Source organism: Cricetulus griseus, chromosome 7 (genome assembly GCF_003668045.3).
Source record: "Cricetulus griseus strain 17A/GY chromosome 7, alternate assembly CriGri-PICRH-1.0, whole genome shotgun sequence".
Taxonomy (NCBI): domain Eukaryota; kingdom Metazoa; phylum Chordata; class Mammalia; order Rodentia; family Cricetidae; genus Cricetulus; species Cricetulus griseus.
This window is the reverse complement of record NC_048600.1, coordinates 81,805,891-81,823,617: the sequence shown is the minus strand read 5'-3', so window position 1 is coordinate 81,823,617 and position 17,727 is coordinate 81,805,891. Positions and strand designations below refer to the sequence as shown.

Below are 17,727 nucleotides of genomic sequence, written 5' to 3'. Positions count from 1 at the left end.
CAACACTATCCCTAATCCCCAAAACAATCCAATCCCCAAAGCAACCCCTACTCACATTAACTCCAACTCCAACTATAGCACTAACACCAGCCTCAACCCTAAACCCAACCTAACCCTGACCAATGCTTACTAATTTTCAAGGTCCTTTGTCCAATTCATATTTTTACTCATTTTTGTTGTTGTTGGGAAATGTACATTTTTCTTATTGCTTTGTAGAATTTCTTTGTATATTAATTGAAAGCCCCTTATAATCTCTGTATATTACAAATCCATTCTGGTTTGGACTTTTCATTTGGCTTTTGTAGCTAGAAATTCCAAATTAAACACAACTGGACAACTAATCAATCTTTGCTGGTTTTTGTACCTGGTTAAAAAGTCATTTCCAGATCTGTGTAAACATCAGGTTCTGTTTTTCACATTTAGATCTTCGATCTACCTGGAAGGTGTTATTCATGTGTAGTGTGAAATAGCAATCTTCTTTTACCTTTACCATATGGGTAACCATATGAGTGTTTATAAAGAGCCCAAAATTATGAACAAAATTATATAGTTTTAGTAGAAATAGATGAAAGACTAACTTTACTTTCATAAAAACTTCATAAAGGAGGGGGCAGGCATGCTAGCACAAACCTTTATTCCCAGCCCTGGGGAGGCAGAGGCAAGTGACTGTCAGGGAATCTAAGGTCAGCCTGATCTACATATCAAGTTCTAAGCCACGTATAAGTGCCCGTCTTAAAACAAACAAACAAACAAACAAACCAGTGCTACCATATGGTCTGGAAATACCATTTCCTGGTATGTTTTGTTAAGGTTATCATTGCTGTGATGAAACACCATGATCAAAAAGCAACTTGGAGAGGAAAGGGTTTTCTTGGCTTACACTTCTACATCACTGTTCATCATCAAAGGAAGTCAGGACAGGAACTCAAACAAGGCAGGAACCTGGAGGCAGGAGCTGGTGCAAAGACCATGGAGGGGTCCTGTTAACTGACTTGCTCCTCATGGCTTGTTCAACCTGCTTTCTTATAGAACCCAGGACCACCAGCCCAGGAATGGCACCACCCCCAGTTGAGATTTCCTCCTCTCAGGTGCTGATAGCTTGTGTCAAGTTGACATACAACTATCCAGCATAGGGTAAATATCCCAAAGGAAATGAAATCTGCATTTTTGAAGTAGTATCTAAACCACCATGTTCTTTGCAGCATTATGTACAGTAGCCAAGATATAGGAATGACCCAAACATCCATCAACAGAGGATGGATAAAGAAAATATGAGATGCACAAAGACATACTGTAATTCTAGTCAGCCTTTTACAAGGACACTGTGCCATTTGCATAAATGTTGAATGAGCCTGGAGGACATTATACTAGGTGAAATAAGCACAACTTTTGTCTTCAAATGTTTGCTGTAAGTACTCACAGTCTGCCTGTGTCTGATGACCATCCCCCTAACCAGCTGCCTGTGCCCTGTACACCCGTTCTCCTCAGGATCAGAGAACCCACCTTAGGGCTTTGCTGTCCAAAGTGAGGTTTGCAGACAACATCAGCATCCCTTGGAAGCTGGCTGGAAAGAAAGAATCCTAGCTCACTCCAAACCTTAAACTGGAATCATTTTAACTGACCCCAGGAGGACTTTTATGCACATCAAAGTCTGAGGAGAGATGTGCTACACCAGTTTCCTTGTCTGTGCAATAAAATTACCTATTATACCATATTTGTTTCAATTGAATTAAGGTTTATCTCAAAAGTGTTGTCTTTTGTACTGTGATAAACACACACACACACACACACACACACACACACACACACACACACACACAAAAACAACTACCAGCCACATCTGCACCTGAATATATATATATATATATATATATTATTATATTTATTATATTTATTTGGTTTTTCGAGACAGGGTTTCTCTGTGGCTTTGGAGGCTGTTCTGGAACTAGCTCTTGTAGACCAGGCTGGTCTCAAACTCACAGAGATCCACCTGCCTCTGCCTCCCGAGTGCTGGGATTAAAGGCGTGCGCCACCAACGCCTGGCTGATTATATATATTTTTTGTTATAGTTGTTTTTAATCTCTCTCTCTTTTAGGCCATGTTCCCAGGGGTCTCAAATGCCACCCTGACCAGGAGCACCTGATCTACCCCCTTGGCTGCACAATCCTCATCCAGGCAATAAATACTAACGAGCAGAAATTCCTACACGGCCATGATAACAACGTCTCCTGTCTGGCCATCTCCAATAAAGGAGATTATATCGCCTCTGGGCAAGTCACTTTCATGGGATTCAAGGTGAATAGAATAGAAAGGATTCACTGGTGGTTTACTTAAAGGTGCCTCCCCAGAAGAGCTGCCAGACTTCCTAGCTCTTGTGCACTTGCACGTCCTTCCATCATCCTTTGCCTTCTCTCGTCTTCAGCCCATCAAGCTGCCCCTGAAAGACAGGTGTCTTTGCTAAGGCTTGTGACTGCAAACACTTAGCTTAAACCTGTTCTACTTTGTTGCTGTCTGTCACACTTCTATCACATGGTCTAATACAGGGAAGTGGCATTATTGAGTATTTCTCACCAAGAGAGGTAGCCAGCCATCCCATCAGGTTCTACTAAAGCCTGTCTAGGATCTGACAGTGTATTCTTGCCCCTCAGGCGGACGTCATTCTGTGGGACTATAAGAAGAGAGAGCTGATTACTCGGCTGTCATTGCATAAGGGTAAAATCGAAGCTCTGTCCTTTTCGCCCAATGAGTTGTACTTAGTTTCACTTGGAGGCCCGGATGATGGATGGTAATGAATGGGACCTACTTACATGTTTCCTTTCTTTCCTTCTTTCCTTCCTCCCTTCCTCCCTTCCTTCCTTCTTTCCTTCTTTCCTTCCTCCCTCCCTTCCCTCCCCCTCCTCCTCCACCTCCTCCTCCTCCTCCTCCTTCTTCTTTTGAAGGGGTGGGTGTTTTGTTTTAAACAGGATTTCGGAAGCATGCGAGTAAAGCAAAATTTCAGCTCTCCTCCCTCAGGTGCATCTGACCTTAGTTAAATTTGTTTTTTGTAATAAAATTTATTTAAAAAATTAAAAATTGCCAGACCTACTAGAATACACCTTTAATCCTAGCACTTGGGAGATGGAGGCAGATGGGTCTTTGTGAGTTCCAGGCCAGCCAAGGCTAGATACATAGGGAGATCCTATCTCAAATAAATAAATAAATAAATAAATAAATAAATAAATAAATAAAAATCAGTTGTTAAATAATTCACTATATTTGAATGATGTACTGATCAAATCAGATAGCTGACTGTCAGGTTGACTCTGGTCCTGTTGCCTCTTTAAGTTTGGAAATACTACCTTATATCATCTTCATTACAGTGGCCTTTATGTTTTCTTCTTTTTATTTGCTAGAACAAATCCTCAAGACTAGAGAAGCCTTTATTGGCCTTGACATCCACACTGGAGGTGTAGTAGTATACAGACTAACTAGAAAAAGGGAGTGCTTATGGAGCCCGGGAAGACCTAATAAATCAACATTCTGGTTTTTTTTTTAAAAAAAAAACATTTTAAAGATTTTAAAAATTAGAACTATGTCTATCTATGTGTTTGTCTGTCTGTGTGCCATGGTGCACATGTGGATATCAGAGAACAGCTTGTCCATTTTCTCCCTTCACTACATGGGTCACTGGGAGGCTGAGCAGCAAGCTCCAATCTGCCCTGAACCATATCACAGCCTGGGGGAAGAAAAGGTTTTGTTGTTTGTTTGTTTGTTTGTTTAAGAGCCAGAAGAGGTAAGAAGAGGCCATCTCAGATCCTAAAGGATCTGAGTTGCAGGAGGTTGTAAGACACCTGATATGGGTGCTGGAACTTCCAAACTCTAGTCCTTTGGAATAGCAGCAAGTACTTTTTACCACTGAGCCATGTCTCCAGCCCCAAGAAAAATCTGTACATGAGATGAATACTTGGTCCACTTGAGGCTTGTAAGTCTGAAATGCCTTGATTGATGATGGGTTTACTAGTCCCAGAGTAGTTTTCCTTCAAAGCTTGTAGAGCATCACATGCTTGTCTTCTAGGAAGCAGTGTAAGCACTGAGGAGATGCGGGGGCGTGGGGAAGGAGAGGCCAAGTGTTCCCTCACTAGGGCCGGTTCATTTTGTTCTTTTTCTCTCCAGAACCATTAAAACAGATGTTAACGAGGAAAGTCTGATTTGCCCTGTTGGTGTCTTTTCCCCTTCTTGTTTGGCAGTGTGGTGGTTTGGAGCGTAGCCAAGAGAGATGCCATTTGTGGCAGCCCCGCGGCGGGCCTCAATGTCGGCAATGCCACCACCGTGGTCTTCTCTCGGTGCCGGGATGAGATGTTTGTCACTGCTGGAAAGTAAGTCTGTGCGGCCAGGACGTCAGATTCAGATTTTCACGTCATCGGCACAGAAAACGTGCACCTGCCAGTTCACCGTGTGGCGATGGGGGGAAGGGTGTGTTGAGGCCCGGACAAAATACCTTACATTGTAATTTTTGTAAACCCTGAAAAACCCTTTCAGCTGGGTTTAAGTATGGTTCTTGAAAATGCTGTTGAGTTCTATTGAAAAGATGCCATAGAATGGCTAAATGCTTCTTTTAAAAAAATATTACATTTATTTGCATATTGTGTGTATGCGTGTCCATGAGTGTGCCTCAGTAAGCTATGGAGGTCAAAGGACAACTCATGGGAATCAGTTCTTCCCTCCCATCACATAGGTCCTGAGGACTGAACTCAGGCTTGGCAGCAAGCTCCTTTATCCACCTAGCCACTTCATTGCTCCCGAACCCTTCTTAGGATTCTTTTTGTCATTGAAAAGACATGATTTCCAGTCCATGCTTGCCAAGTAATTTGCACAATTGCATGGATTCACTTCCTGGTTGGTATTTCTTACCACCTGTTCTTGATTTAGGCCAAATGAAGTGATATTTTGCAAAAGAGCCATGTTAGTATATTTTGGATGTTTAAGCTATTAGCCAAGGGACATAACTTAGGTAGTAGGGTCAGCTTCAGCCAGTTTAGGTAAGAGAGCTGAACATGTGAAAAGAACCTGCATCTCTCCCACAGCAAAAATTAATTTACAAACTGGCAATCAAAAGCCCTGCTTGATGTCCTGAGGGGAAGGTGAAACAGACATAAAACTGTCCTTTCCCACATCACCCACCAGCTCAAAGGCAAGGAGGGATAAGTTGTATGAAACTATCTTTGCAATTCCCCTGTCATCTCCCATCCATGAAAGGTACACAGTGTTCATTCCCTTCCCGGCCAGAGTAAATCTGTGCTTCTCTGCCTCTATTCCATGGCTGAGTGAGGACTGACTCATGAGAGGAGGTAAATTCCTTGGCATCCATGAAAGCCCTCCCCCGTCAGGACCCTTCCCTGCTCTTTCTGCCCAGACAGCCCCAACTCAGAAGCAATTGCCGTCCACCCCACACCCTTCTAGTCTGTAGAGCAGCTTGTCTCTGTTTTGCTGGGTCTGGGTTCTTTGGTTCCTTAGTAGCTGAAGGCATCAGTCTGTTCTAAAGTCTGTGGGCAGGGTTTCTCCAAAAGTCAAACCTTAAGTATGGTGGGAAATAATGTTTTTGTTTGTTTGTTTGTTTGTTTGTTTTGTTTTTGCATCATTTGTATTCCAAGCTGGCTTCAATTTCATGTGCTACCTGTACTTAAGAGTGACCTACATTCTTAAGATTTCTGTTGTGACACCAGGATACCCTGGCTTCTCTATCACAATCATGGTTGTGTGTATTCCATGGTCTCCTTGATTCAGCCCGGGCATCCCAGAGTTTCGGCATCTATACTCTATCTACCAATAAGGCCATGGGCTCACTCGCTTTCTTTCCCTCTTCATTTTGAAAAAATACATTTAAATCTTACTATATGTACAATTCTGGAGGCTAAAAACAAAGAAAAACTAAAGTTGGCATATTCTAATATTTTCTGGTTGAGATGTTGGCCTAACTCTTTGCAATATTTTCTTTGATTATATTCCCCTTGGTATTTTAATTATTATTACAGAGTTACTGATTCAGATGAACTCAGCACACGGCGGTAAAGTGCCAGCCACATATTCAGTGTCGCACTAATTTCTGACCTAAAGTCTCACTCAATCTCATTTCTCTTTCCTTGGAGACAGGAACCTCCAAGCTAAAATAGCCCCCAGTAAGCAAGGAGCTAATCTGTAATCCCAGCATTTGGGAAGCAGAGGCAGGAATTTTAAGGCCAGCCTTAGTACACAGTGAGTTTGAGGCCACCCTGGACTACATAAGATCCTGCCTCTAAAAGAAAAAGATATCACTCTTTTAAATGTTTCAACACAACTGAACACCTTGATTTATTTTTCCTGACTGAGATTTGGTGTCCCGAATAAGCGTCTTCCACTTTCCCTCCTTTCCATTTAGATTCCACATGAGTGAGATCAGGCAATATTTGTCTTTCTGTTACTGTCTTATTCCAGCCAGAATGATGTTCTCCAGATGTCCACTCCTCTTAAGACTGGACAGTTTTCTTTTGTATATATGCACAGTTTCTTCATCCACTCACTCATCTGCTGATGGACACTCAGTTTGTATACCCTATGATGACTGCGGTTCATAACAATACATGCACACAGTGTCTATTAAGTAACACTGAAAGGTGCTAGGAGTGGATTTCAAGTGTTCTCACTACAAAAAGATAAGCAAAGTAATACATATGCTTAGTAGTTTAATTTAACCATTCCACAATGTATACATGTGTTAAAACGTCACGTTCCATATCATAAGTATATATAATTGTACTTGTCAATAAGAGGGAAAGAATGAAAATGAAATGCTTCTCCTAATTTATTTGCATGATTAATTAATTAATTAATCTATTAATTTTTAAGACTGGGTCACACTATGTAGCCCTAGCTATCCTGGAATTTACCATGTAGATGAGGCTGACCTTAAACTCAGAGATCTGCCTGCCTCGATATGTCTCCTACATGCTGAGTGTAAAGACCTGTGTCATCATGCTTGGTTTCTATGCTTTATTATATACATGCTTGTTTTCAGTACAGTGGGAAGAGTGTGCACGTCAGTGTCTGAGATAGCTGGGTATGAATCCTGTTCTGCTGGGTATCCATTTGATTGTGATTTTTCTTTTTAGTGGGACAATTCGAGTGTGGGAACTGGATCTCCCAAATAGAAAAATCTGGCCAACTGAGTGTCAAACAGGACAAAAGAAAAGAATAGTCATGAGTACTGGAGTAAGTACCACCTCAACCCTTGCTACATTAAGTGACTACTATAGTGCAAGAGCCTGCCATCAGTCCTGAGCAGGAGTGTGCACACTGGGCCAGGCTAGTAAGGAAGCACGGACTTGTAGAATGTTGGTGAGGAGGTACAGCTCAGAGGGAGCATCACATCTGGGAGGAGCCGGGCAGCACTAAGCAGTCCCATTATACTGGGACCTGAGCAGTCATCGAACATCCAAAGCCTGACCTAGAGGGAAGCAATGTGGCCAGATGATACTGAGAGCATACAACACCCACCTCTGCCATCATCGCTATTTCTTCCATTGGAAATAAAGTCTCTAATAGTAAAATTCATTGTTGAGGTGCACTCTTTCACAAAGAGTTACTATTAATATGTTTGAATGTGGAGTCATAATTCATCCATAGAACTCTATGCTCCATTGACTTATACTTTTTAATGTGTAGTTCTTTTTTATGAACACAACCTCTGGAAACTGAGATAAAGCAAATGTGTGTCCTCCTAGGAGAAGCACATCTTTATCCTAAGAGCCCTTTGGAGGTGACTCGGCAGTTGGCACTAGCATCAGACCCAAATGAGTGTCAAGTGAAATTCAGAGTCCAACATCTCCTCCAGCTTTGGGCAGCCCTGACTCAGCTTCTCTTCCAGCTGTGCTGACCTATCCTTGAGTCTTGGGAAAGAGATATTACTGTGCGCTTCTCTGTCAGTCATTATGGAATTTCATCTCCTCCCTAACCGGGACTTCACAGACCCCTGGAGAGTCCTGGTCTTTAGGTTTCTGTTTCTGCCCTCCCAGATGGCTAGTGATGATGGCTTTTTCTACCTTGGCACTACAACTGGGGACATTCTAAAAATGAACCCCAGGACCAAACTGCTGGCAGACACTGGGCCTGCTAAGGACAAGTTCAGCTTGGTGAGTAGAAGCTGGCAAGGTATGATCTGGTCCTCCCTGTAGTCATTTTCTTCCCTCCACTAACAGCAAAGGGTTTTGTTAAGTTAAAGTGCGTTTCCGGGTGAGGTGGGGGAAAGGCAAATTAGCAATGGTTGTAGAGCCACACCCAAGTTGGCAAGCAGCAGTGGCCCATTCTCCAAGCCCTATTCTCTTGTTTTCTTCAGGGCAAAGACATTCCTAGGTGTCACTGTAGGGTATCAGTCAGTACCTTGCCCATTTCTCCTTCTTCAAAACACAAGATCTGTTTCTTTATGAGCTGGAACTACATTAGTACCAGTCCAGTTGCTATTTATAAGACAGGGAGAGAGGGTTGCTTTTTGTGGTGTGCGTGCATGCGTGCGTGCGTGCGTGCGTGCGTGCGTGCGTGCGTGCGTGTGTGTGTGTGTGTGTGTGTGTGTGTGTGTGTTCAACTCTAATAACTAGATCTTAGATTTTTTTTTTTTTTGATTTTTCGAGACAGGGTTTCTCTGTAGCTTTGGAGGTTGTCCTGGAACTCACTCTGTAGACCAGGCTGGCCTCGAACTCACAGAGATCCGCCTGCCTCTGCCTCCCAAGTGCTGGGATTAAAGGCGTTCGCCACCAATACCCAGTTTAGATCCTAGATTTTAGCCTCAGTGATGCTGTGTCTTTCTTGGGACCAAGAAATCATCAACAGAGCATAGTTCCAGGATTCCCAACAACTCTCATCAAAACATCAGTAAGCAATGCTAACATTGAAACAAAAATAAAAGACTCACCACTGAATGATGACTTTAGACAGCTATCTCTCCTGTGCCCAGGAAGTTGCAAGGGCTGTTTCCACTAAACAGTTGGAGTTGGAAAGTTTGTGTGCCGAGTCCTGCACCTGCCTGTCTCATTTCTGATATCAGAACAGATGGTTCCTATGGAAGCACAGCTACTTTCCCACTTAACAGACATTCTCAAGAAACTGAAATACTATGCAGTCCTCTTGGGGAAATGTCAGTTTCCTTAATCATATCATCATTTAATATTCAAGCTTTTAAAGAAATCCACAAAAAAATGGGAAGAAGCCATGATACAGATAATACACATAGAGGAATATTCAGAAATAATTCTATAGGAGATCAAAGCATGGCCTAGATCGATCTTTTAAAATTATTTAGGAGGGACCGATTCTAATACTATGCAGATAAAACAAGGCCAATCAGAGAAAAGGGAATCATAGCCTAGAGCCCCTCCTGTTCCAAGGCCTGCTAGGCCTCCAAAGGCCATCTGACGACACTACTTGGAAGCAACTGATTGGCATAGTTTCTGTTTGGTTGTTTGGTTGTTTGTGTTGTTGTTGTTGTTTGTTTATGCATGAACAGTACTTGGAAACTAAGTTCCTCTACAAAGCAGATGCTGGGGTGGTAGCACCCCTCAAACTGCTAGCGTTTAAGCCTCCTACCAATTTCTGCATTGCTGATCCTTTCAAGACTGATGGTTCGCTTCACACAGCAGTAATTCCAGCTCAGCTCTCACGTGGCTGGAAAGAAAAGACTGCTTGAGGGATGAAAAGATAAGATATGGTACTCAGGATGCTTTGCTTGAAAAATCAAAGGACCTTAGGCAGTTACTCATTTTAAAAATCTACTTAAGCGTTTTCTGAAGAGAGAAGCAAAGGATTATCATGGTTTACAATCAGCCTATTAGATAGACATACAGTACATTGGAAGAAGTTGGCCATGATGATGATGATAACAGTAATAATTACAACAGGGTGTTTTACAAGGTTTCAATGAGAAAAACCACAAAGCAAATGGAAGTAATAAGAGAAGAAATAATAGAGAAATATTTTGTGTTTATAGGTAGGGAAACTCTCTATTGTTTAAATGTTAGTTCTTGCACTGGTGGGCTCATGCCTGGGCTCCCAGCACTTGGAAGGTGGTAGCAGAACGATCAGTAGTTCAGTTATCCATGGCTATATTGTGAGTGCAAGACCAGCCTGAGCTACATGAGAGCCTTTCTCAAAAACAAAGCAAAGCAAAACCAAACAAGCAACAACAAAGCAACACACACACACACACACACACACACACACACACACACACACACACACACACAAAGCCAGTTCTTCCGATTGGATTTGCACATTTAATGTAATCGTGACCTAAACCCAGGGTTAATTATAGATGCTGAGAAACTGATTCTAACAGTGATAAAAAGCAACAAAAGTCCCATAGCAGCCAGCATAGCACCGATGAGCTAAGTTGGAGGAGCTAGAGGGCCTGATTCCAAAGCTTACAGTAAGTCTACAGTAATAAGACAGTGTGGTTTTAATGAAAAAAGCAGACAAATCAGCTCAGAAATAGACCTGCATGAATATTCTTAACATTATCTGACAGAGGCATAAAGACATCTGGTAGACAAAAGGCAATTCTTGTACAAGTGGACACCCATATGTCCAAAACATGCACCCCAAACCCTCACAACAATCCAGACACCGAACTTAACCCTTTACAGATGAGCTCAAAATGGATCACAGAGCTAAATATAAAACATATAACTTACAAGAGCTAATTTAGGAAAAAAATAGCAAGACCTAGAGGTTAGTAATGATATTTTTAATACAACATGTAAGACTCAATCCAGGAAAGAGGTTGTATTAGTCAGAGTTCTCTAAAGCAACAGAACCAATAGACTGAACATAAATATATAAAGGGGATTTATTTGTGTGACTTACAGGCTGTGGTCTGAGTAGTTCAACAATGGCTATTTCCTGATAGAGAGGCCAGGGATCTGGTAGTTCTTCAATCCATGACTCTAGCTGTCTCAGCAGGGCCAATGTGGTGCTGGAGTCCCAGGGAAGTCCCAGAGAGCTCAAAGTCTTCATTCTGCTTTAGGCTCTACTTCCCAACACTGTTGCATTGGGATGTAGGTCCCATCATGAATACTTGCTGGGGGGGGAGGTAGAAGGTGGGGAGGGCTGCACACTCAAACTATGGCAATCATGCACATTTTAAATTAGAACCTTATGGAGCATACTATGAACTGTCCATCATTCCTCCAAATATTTGAAGACTGTCTGGAATCTTAAATGTGTTTTCAACTATTGGTAAGACTGTATACCATATGCCTTAGCTCAGAAAATGTAGTCACTAAGAAATCTCCCATGCTGTCTTTGGGTGTCAATTTGGACTGAAAGACCCCCAGACCCCTAAGGGCCTCAGGATCCCGAGGAGCCCCCAAGACTCAGAAACCAGACCAAGAGCTGCAAAAGCAAGAGGGTTTATTGAACGAATGCGCATTCGGGTGTCAGCAATATCGGGAAAGCTGCACATCCCAGCAAGGGTGACAGGCTCCTTATATAGGAAAAAAACGCAGATCAGCATACAGGCAAGGGGCACAAAGTGATTGATTACAAAGTATGATCTCATGTTAGAGTGGTCACCCAGGTGTGACCTGCTTTTCTACAAAGGAAAAACCACAGAACATACCCTGGAAAGCCCTTGATTGTATGTTGGCCAGCCAGGTGTGACCCAAAGAGGATTGTCTTGGCGATTGCCCCCGTCTAAACCATAGGATGTGCCCAGGGTTGGGGCCAACTACCTTGTAATGGGCCAAGGCCTGTGGGAAACTTTTTCTCTCTGTGAACTAAAATCTTTTAAAACTTTTTCTCTCAGCAAACTAAAATATTTCAGGACCATGCATTTATATGAATTAGGTTCTAGTGGGAACCACGGCAACTGAAGAACTAGATTGCTGAGGCCGTGCTTATGCCTCCTGCTGTAACTGAATTTGAGTGGATGGACTGATGAGCATTACTATTCAGTACGTTCAAAGGCACAGGTGATCTTAGAGAGGAAGGATGGCAAAGCTTTCCTACTTCTTGCAGGACCAGGAAGGCTACCTCCTGAGACATCAACCCGTGGTTGGAATTGAATGCTGTTTGCCAACCTGGAGATACATTGTGATCTTCATCAAACAATATGTGCAGACTAGATGTGGCCTCCACCATGCTCTCTTGTGTCAGGTGTTGCATTGATTTTTAATGACAAAATGCTTTGGTCCTTTTATAGCACTGTTTCTCCCCCCTAGGGAGTGACAGCTATCAAGTGCCTGAAGATGGGTGGTTTGTTGGTCGGTTCTGGAGCTGGCCTGCTGGTCTTCTGCAAAAGCCCCAGCTACAAACCCATCAAGTGAGTTCTGGACCCACAGAATTGGGGTAGATAGAGACCCACTTGAACATCAGTTTTCAACATGAGTGTTGCCTAAGACCATATGCATATCAAATATTTACATTGTGATTCATAATAGTAGCAAAATTATAGTCATGAAGAAGCAACTCAATAATTTTATGATTGAGGTCCCCACAACATGTAATGATATATTATTTGTGATTTATTAAAGCTTGCCTGAGGATTCAGAAAGCAAAGTCAGCCACAACCCATAGAAGCCAGGCATACACCTTTAATCCCAGCAGTCAGAGGCTAGGAAGTGGTGGTACACACCTTTAATCCTAGGACTCGGGATTAAGAGGTAGACGGATCTCTGTGAGTCCAGGGCCACCTAGATTTATACAATATTGATCCAGTCCTAAAGAGAGAAACAGCTCACACAAAGATGATCTCAGCACCTGGGATCACACACCTTTAACCCCAGAATTAGAGAAGTGTATAAGATGGGTTCAAGGTCTCAGTATCAGGCATTCATTCTCCAGCCTCCTTGAGGATAGGAAGACATTGAAGCCTCAGGATTCTCCAGCCACACTGAGAAAAGGAAGCAGGATCAGGCCCTTCAGCCTGAGGTGGTGGTAAGAACTACTTCAGGTAGTGGCCAGCTACTTTGCTTCCCTGATCTTCAGCTTGAACCCTAGTATCTGTCTCTGGGTCTTTTTATTTTTCATGTTACAACAACATGAGGAACTGTGTTAAAGGGTTGAAGCATTAGGAAGGTCGAAAACCACCGTACTAGAGAGAATTTTGCTTAAATCCAACAACTAAATGATATTGGAAGAACCATATTTGCCAGGTGTTGTGGCTCACACCTTTAATCCCAGCACTCAGGAGGCAGAGGCAGGAGGATCTCTGTGAGTTCCAGGCCAACCTGTTCTACACAGAGTTTCAAGCCATTCAGGGTTAGCCAGTGAGGTCCTGTTTAAAAGAGAATCATACTGGTTAAAGAATTTCATCTTGCTATTAAATGTGTAGCTGAATCATAAGGGCTAGTGATTTGTTTCCCATGAAAAAGTTCACATCAAACCAAACTAAAGCCAATCACTGTGACCCAGAGGCACACCGCCCTTTTGATAAGCCCATAACTTGGTTGTACACTACACTGAGACAAGATACCAGGAATATGATGTCTCCTCTTAATTTTTCAGGTAGTCTTTCAGAAATGAGTTGCCCTGGGCATTTGTCCCCATGTGCTAGCCCACTTTGTACAAACCATTTCAGACCACACCTCCCTGATAGACCTTCTCTGATGGTTTTAACCTATACTGACAACCCCTTCCCTCCTGATCCTGAATGAGCAACATTGCAAATATCTGAGGCCTTCCCAGCTGTGTCACTTCCTTGAGGGCCTGTCCCATACCACATGTCTCATTTGTGTCCCCTGCAATCAGATAAGCAAATGCTTGCTGGTTGAGTGACTCTATTTTGCCTTTGTGCTTCTCTCCAAAGAAAAATTCAGCTGCAAGGTGGTATCTCTTCTATCACATGCCGGGGAGAAGGGCACCAGTTCTTTGTAGGAACAGAGGAATCACACATCTATCGTGTTAACTTCACCGACTTCAAAGAGACTCTCATTGCAACTTGTCACTTTGAAGCTGTCCAGGACATTGTCTTTCCATTGTAAGTAGAACAATGTTTCGAATGTAGAAATGCAATGCAGTGTACAAATGAATTTAATTTTATTCAAGTACTTTCAAGATTCATCAATAGAATTATTTCCCTGATGATGCTTTTCTAGTGTATGAATTATTTTATTGGACCTAGAGAGATTTATTTATTTGTATTTTAATTGTATGGGTGTTTGGGCTGCATTTACATCTATGTACCACATGTGTGCAATACCTGCAGAAGCCAGAAGAGGACATCAGATTCCTCGGGACTGGAATTACAGACTGTTGTGAGCCACTGTGTGGGGGGTCAGGACTTGGAACCCGGGTCCTCTGGAAGAGCAGCCAGTTCTCTTAACTGCTGGCCATCTCTTCAGCCTTCTAATAGATGTTGTTGTGTTTTATTTTGTTTTGTTTTTAATTGCCTTCACCATGCAGTGACATTTGTTTTCCTTCCTCTAGTTTGGACTTTTTATTTTTAAATGTTGGATTGATTTGGGGTAAGTGAGATGGCCTTATTGGGTGAAGGCACTTGTCGCCAAGCCTGACAAGATGAGTTTAAACAATTCTTGGACCCACACAACAGAGCAGCAGAATCTCTTTCACAGGTTGCCCTGCAACCGCCAAGGTCTGCCGTGGTGCAGGCACCATGTGCACAGAAAAATAAATAAATAAATGTAAAATGCTGACTTCTTAAGTAAATCCATCGTGGAAAGAGCACATTCCCAGGAGGACCTTTTCTGTGGTTTTTCCAATGCCATTTGGAAAAAAAAAAACCACTGAAGTACCTTTTTTTTCTAGCTGGATTTTATTTGTTTGAGACAGGGCCTCATAAATGCAAGGCTGGCTGGAATCTTGAACTCTGGATACCACTGGCTTGAATCCTGCATGCTGGGATCACAGGCAGGCACCACCACACACAGGGACATCTGTTTTCATGTGATTTGTTGATGTCTCTGTGTCTTCCTGATCTGGAAGGCTTTCTTTTTTTTAGGTGATAGAATGAGGTCTCCTGGGTTATATAATGGCTGCTCTTCCTGATAATCTCCCCAAGTCAACTCTCCATCAGTAGCTCTGATATTTAAAGGAGCTTGGGTCACCATGTGGCACTAATGATTCTGAAGTATGTGATTATATTTAGTAAAGTCTTTCCTGTGAAGTTGGCCAGTTTTTTTGCTCTGAGTTTCCTGTGTTTAGTTTGAACTGTAGACACCAACATCACCATTCCACAGATGCAAGCCTGTTTTAGAACCCAGTCCCTGATGTAGTGGGCTGTAGCTTTGGTTCTCTGAGTCCTTCCGGTTTCGGTTTTCCGGTTTTTCTAATGGGAGCAGTGGGGGAAGCTGGTGCTTCCCATTGAAGTGAATCTTTGTTGGAAAGTGGCTTACTTTCTTACCAGGTTCAGTTTCCCTTCTTTTTCCAAGAAGTCTGGTGGAATCGATCTATAAAAATTTCTAGTTTTGGTGCTTTTTCTAAGGATAGACTTAAAGATTTGATTCTCTCTCTCTCTCTCTCTCTCTCTCTCTCTCTCTCTCTCTCTCTCTGTCTCTCTCTCTCTCTCTCTCTCTCTCTCTCTCTCTCTCTCTCTCTCTCTCTCTCTCTCTCTCTCTCTCTCTCTCTCTCTGTGTGTGTGTGTGTGTGTGTGTGTGTGTATGCACCCGCAGAGGCCAGAAGAGGGAGGCCCTGGAGTTAACAGAAGACCAAACTCAAGTTCCGTGGAAGATAATTGTGTGTTCATAACTACTGAGCCAATTCTCCAGCCTCTATGAGGATATTTTTCAAAACTGTACTTTTAAATTTATGTAAATGCCAACCTATTTGGATTTTATATGATTTTATTTTCTTTGTTGTTTTTACACTTATACTTGAGTGTGTGTCTGTGTGTGTATACAGTTGCATGTGTGCCATGGTAGGCATGTGGAGGTCAGAGGATGACTCTTAGGAGTTCTCTTTTGCCACCTAATTGCAACCCTGAACTCTACTCAGTGTGCAGATGGGATCTACTTGGGTTTTTCCCTATTAATGCTAAAGTGAGTAAACCTTAAAATTGGAGAGGCTCTAACATCTTTTGAAATATGTTTATGATGAAATGGAGAAATTGCACAATGAGTGTTTAGATCAAAGTTTAGCTTTGTCTTCCCAGAGACTGAGGAGAACTTTTACACTTATAAAAGAGATTTATTTTTTAACCCTAATGTCACCTCCTTGCTTATCAAAATTAGAGTCATCTATAACTATCTGACACATTGGTAATTTACACCCCATGTAAAATGGCCCTTTCCCCACAGCCTGACTGATCAGTTACTCAGGAATACTTCTTCTTCTTCTTCTTTTTTTTTTTAATTCATGATTTCTTATTTTCTCAGAACTGAATAAAAAAGGAGGGTGTAAATGTGAATTTTACCATGTTGCCATTTTATTCTGTGTAATCTTACTAAGGTCTTTTCAACTCCATTGGAATTTCCTCTTTTAATAAAGATATTCCGTGGATATATTTATCTCAAGAAATACTACTTGGCTAGGTGTACACTGGCCTCCAGACTAATCCAGATGCATATCACACACACACACAGATGTGTGTGTGTGTGTGTCATATCCCCCCAAAATAATCTAAAATAATTGTGACTATTCCCCCAATTTATCAAGCTTTGTAAAGATTTCAAATTGACTTTTCTTTATAAACAACTTTGTCCCAACTCTTGCAAAAGTGAAACGATGACAAAAGATTTTCCACAGGGGATGTGGGGAATTGACTGAGTGTCTCCCCACACAAGAAACCTGTAACTCACACCTTCAGGGAATTGGTAGGCAAAGGGCATCCGGTCCCACATGTTTATGAGGCACATTTGATAGCAAATACACACCCAATGAACACTGCACATCTTTGATGACCTATCCAAACTCCATGGCTTCTTTGTAGTGGCACTGCTGAGCTATTTGCTACATGTGCCAAGAAAGACATCAGGGTGTGGCACACAACATCCAATCGGGAGCTGCTTCGGATCACCGTGCCCAACATGACCTGTCATGGCATCGACTTCATGAGAGACGGCAAGAGCATCATCTCAGGTGACTGGCATGTGCATGGTGGTACATGCCTACAAGGTGGAGGCAGGAGCACAGGACTTCAAGGCTATTCTTGAGTTCTAGGGGCCAGCCTGTGCTACATGAGATACTGTCTCAAACCAGCAACCAAACAACAGAAAATCTGGTGGTTGCTTCCAATGGAGGTTTGGATCTAGGTTCTGGCTGAGGTTTCAATTCTTGTCATTCTCATTCTTCCACTAATGTCTGCCTGTGGATCATCAGGGACAGCCTTCTGCCACCCATTCCCTTCTCTTAGGGTCTAGCCTCTCCTTGGAGTTCCCAGGAGGTTTCCTAGGTGGGAAGGACCACGTCTCTCAAACTGTTTCACTTACCAGGGATGTATTTTCCGTAGTAGGGGGAATCATTGATGCTGAACTGGATTGGAGGCATAGTATGTATAGGGTTTGTAGTATGTATAGGGTTTGGATTAGAACTCATTTGTGTAAGATAGAAAAATCCAACTCAAACTAAAATGTGCTTCAAAAGATTCTTTTTTATTCTCCCTCCCCTCCCCCCACCCCCCCCCCCCCCAAGACAGGGTTTCCCTGTGTAACCCTGACTATCCTAGAATTCACTCTGTAGACCAGGCTGGTCTAACTTAGAGATTCACTTGCCTCTGCTTCCCAAGTGATGGGATTAAAAGGCATGTGCCACCACAGCTGGCCCAAAGAATTC

The 17,727-nt window shown here is 42.5% G+C and overlaps 1 protein-coding gene across 1 annotated transcript in view; it reads left to right on the top strand.

Moving 5' to 3' along the window:
* Cfap52 (cilia and flagella associated protein 52) overlaps positions 1 to 17,727 on the top strand; it is a 37,777-nt gene that overhangs the window by 7,627 nt on the left and 12,423 nt on the right. Inside the window, exons 2-9 of the mRNA XM_027427107.2 lie at positions 2,096 to 2,295; positions 2,649 to 2,785; positions 4,227 to 4,355; positions 7,125 to 7,224; positions 8,028 to 8,144; positions 12,222 to 12,322; positions 13,808 to 13,978; positions 16,886 to 17,034. Of these exons, the coding sequence (XP_027282908.1) occupies positions 2,096 to 2,295; positions 2,649 to 2,785; positions 4,227 to 4,355; positions 7,125 to 7,224; positions 8,028 to 8,144; positions 12,222 to 12,322; positions 13,808 to 13,978; positions 16,886 to 17,034 (1,104 nt within the window). The remainder of the gene's footprint in view (positions 1 to 2,095; positions 2,296 to 2,648; positions 2,786 to 4,226; positions 4,356 to 7,124; positions 7,225 to 8,027; positions 8,145 to 12,221; positions 12,323 to 13,807; positions 13,979 to 16,885; positions 17,035 to 17,727) is intronic.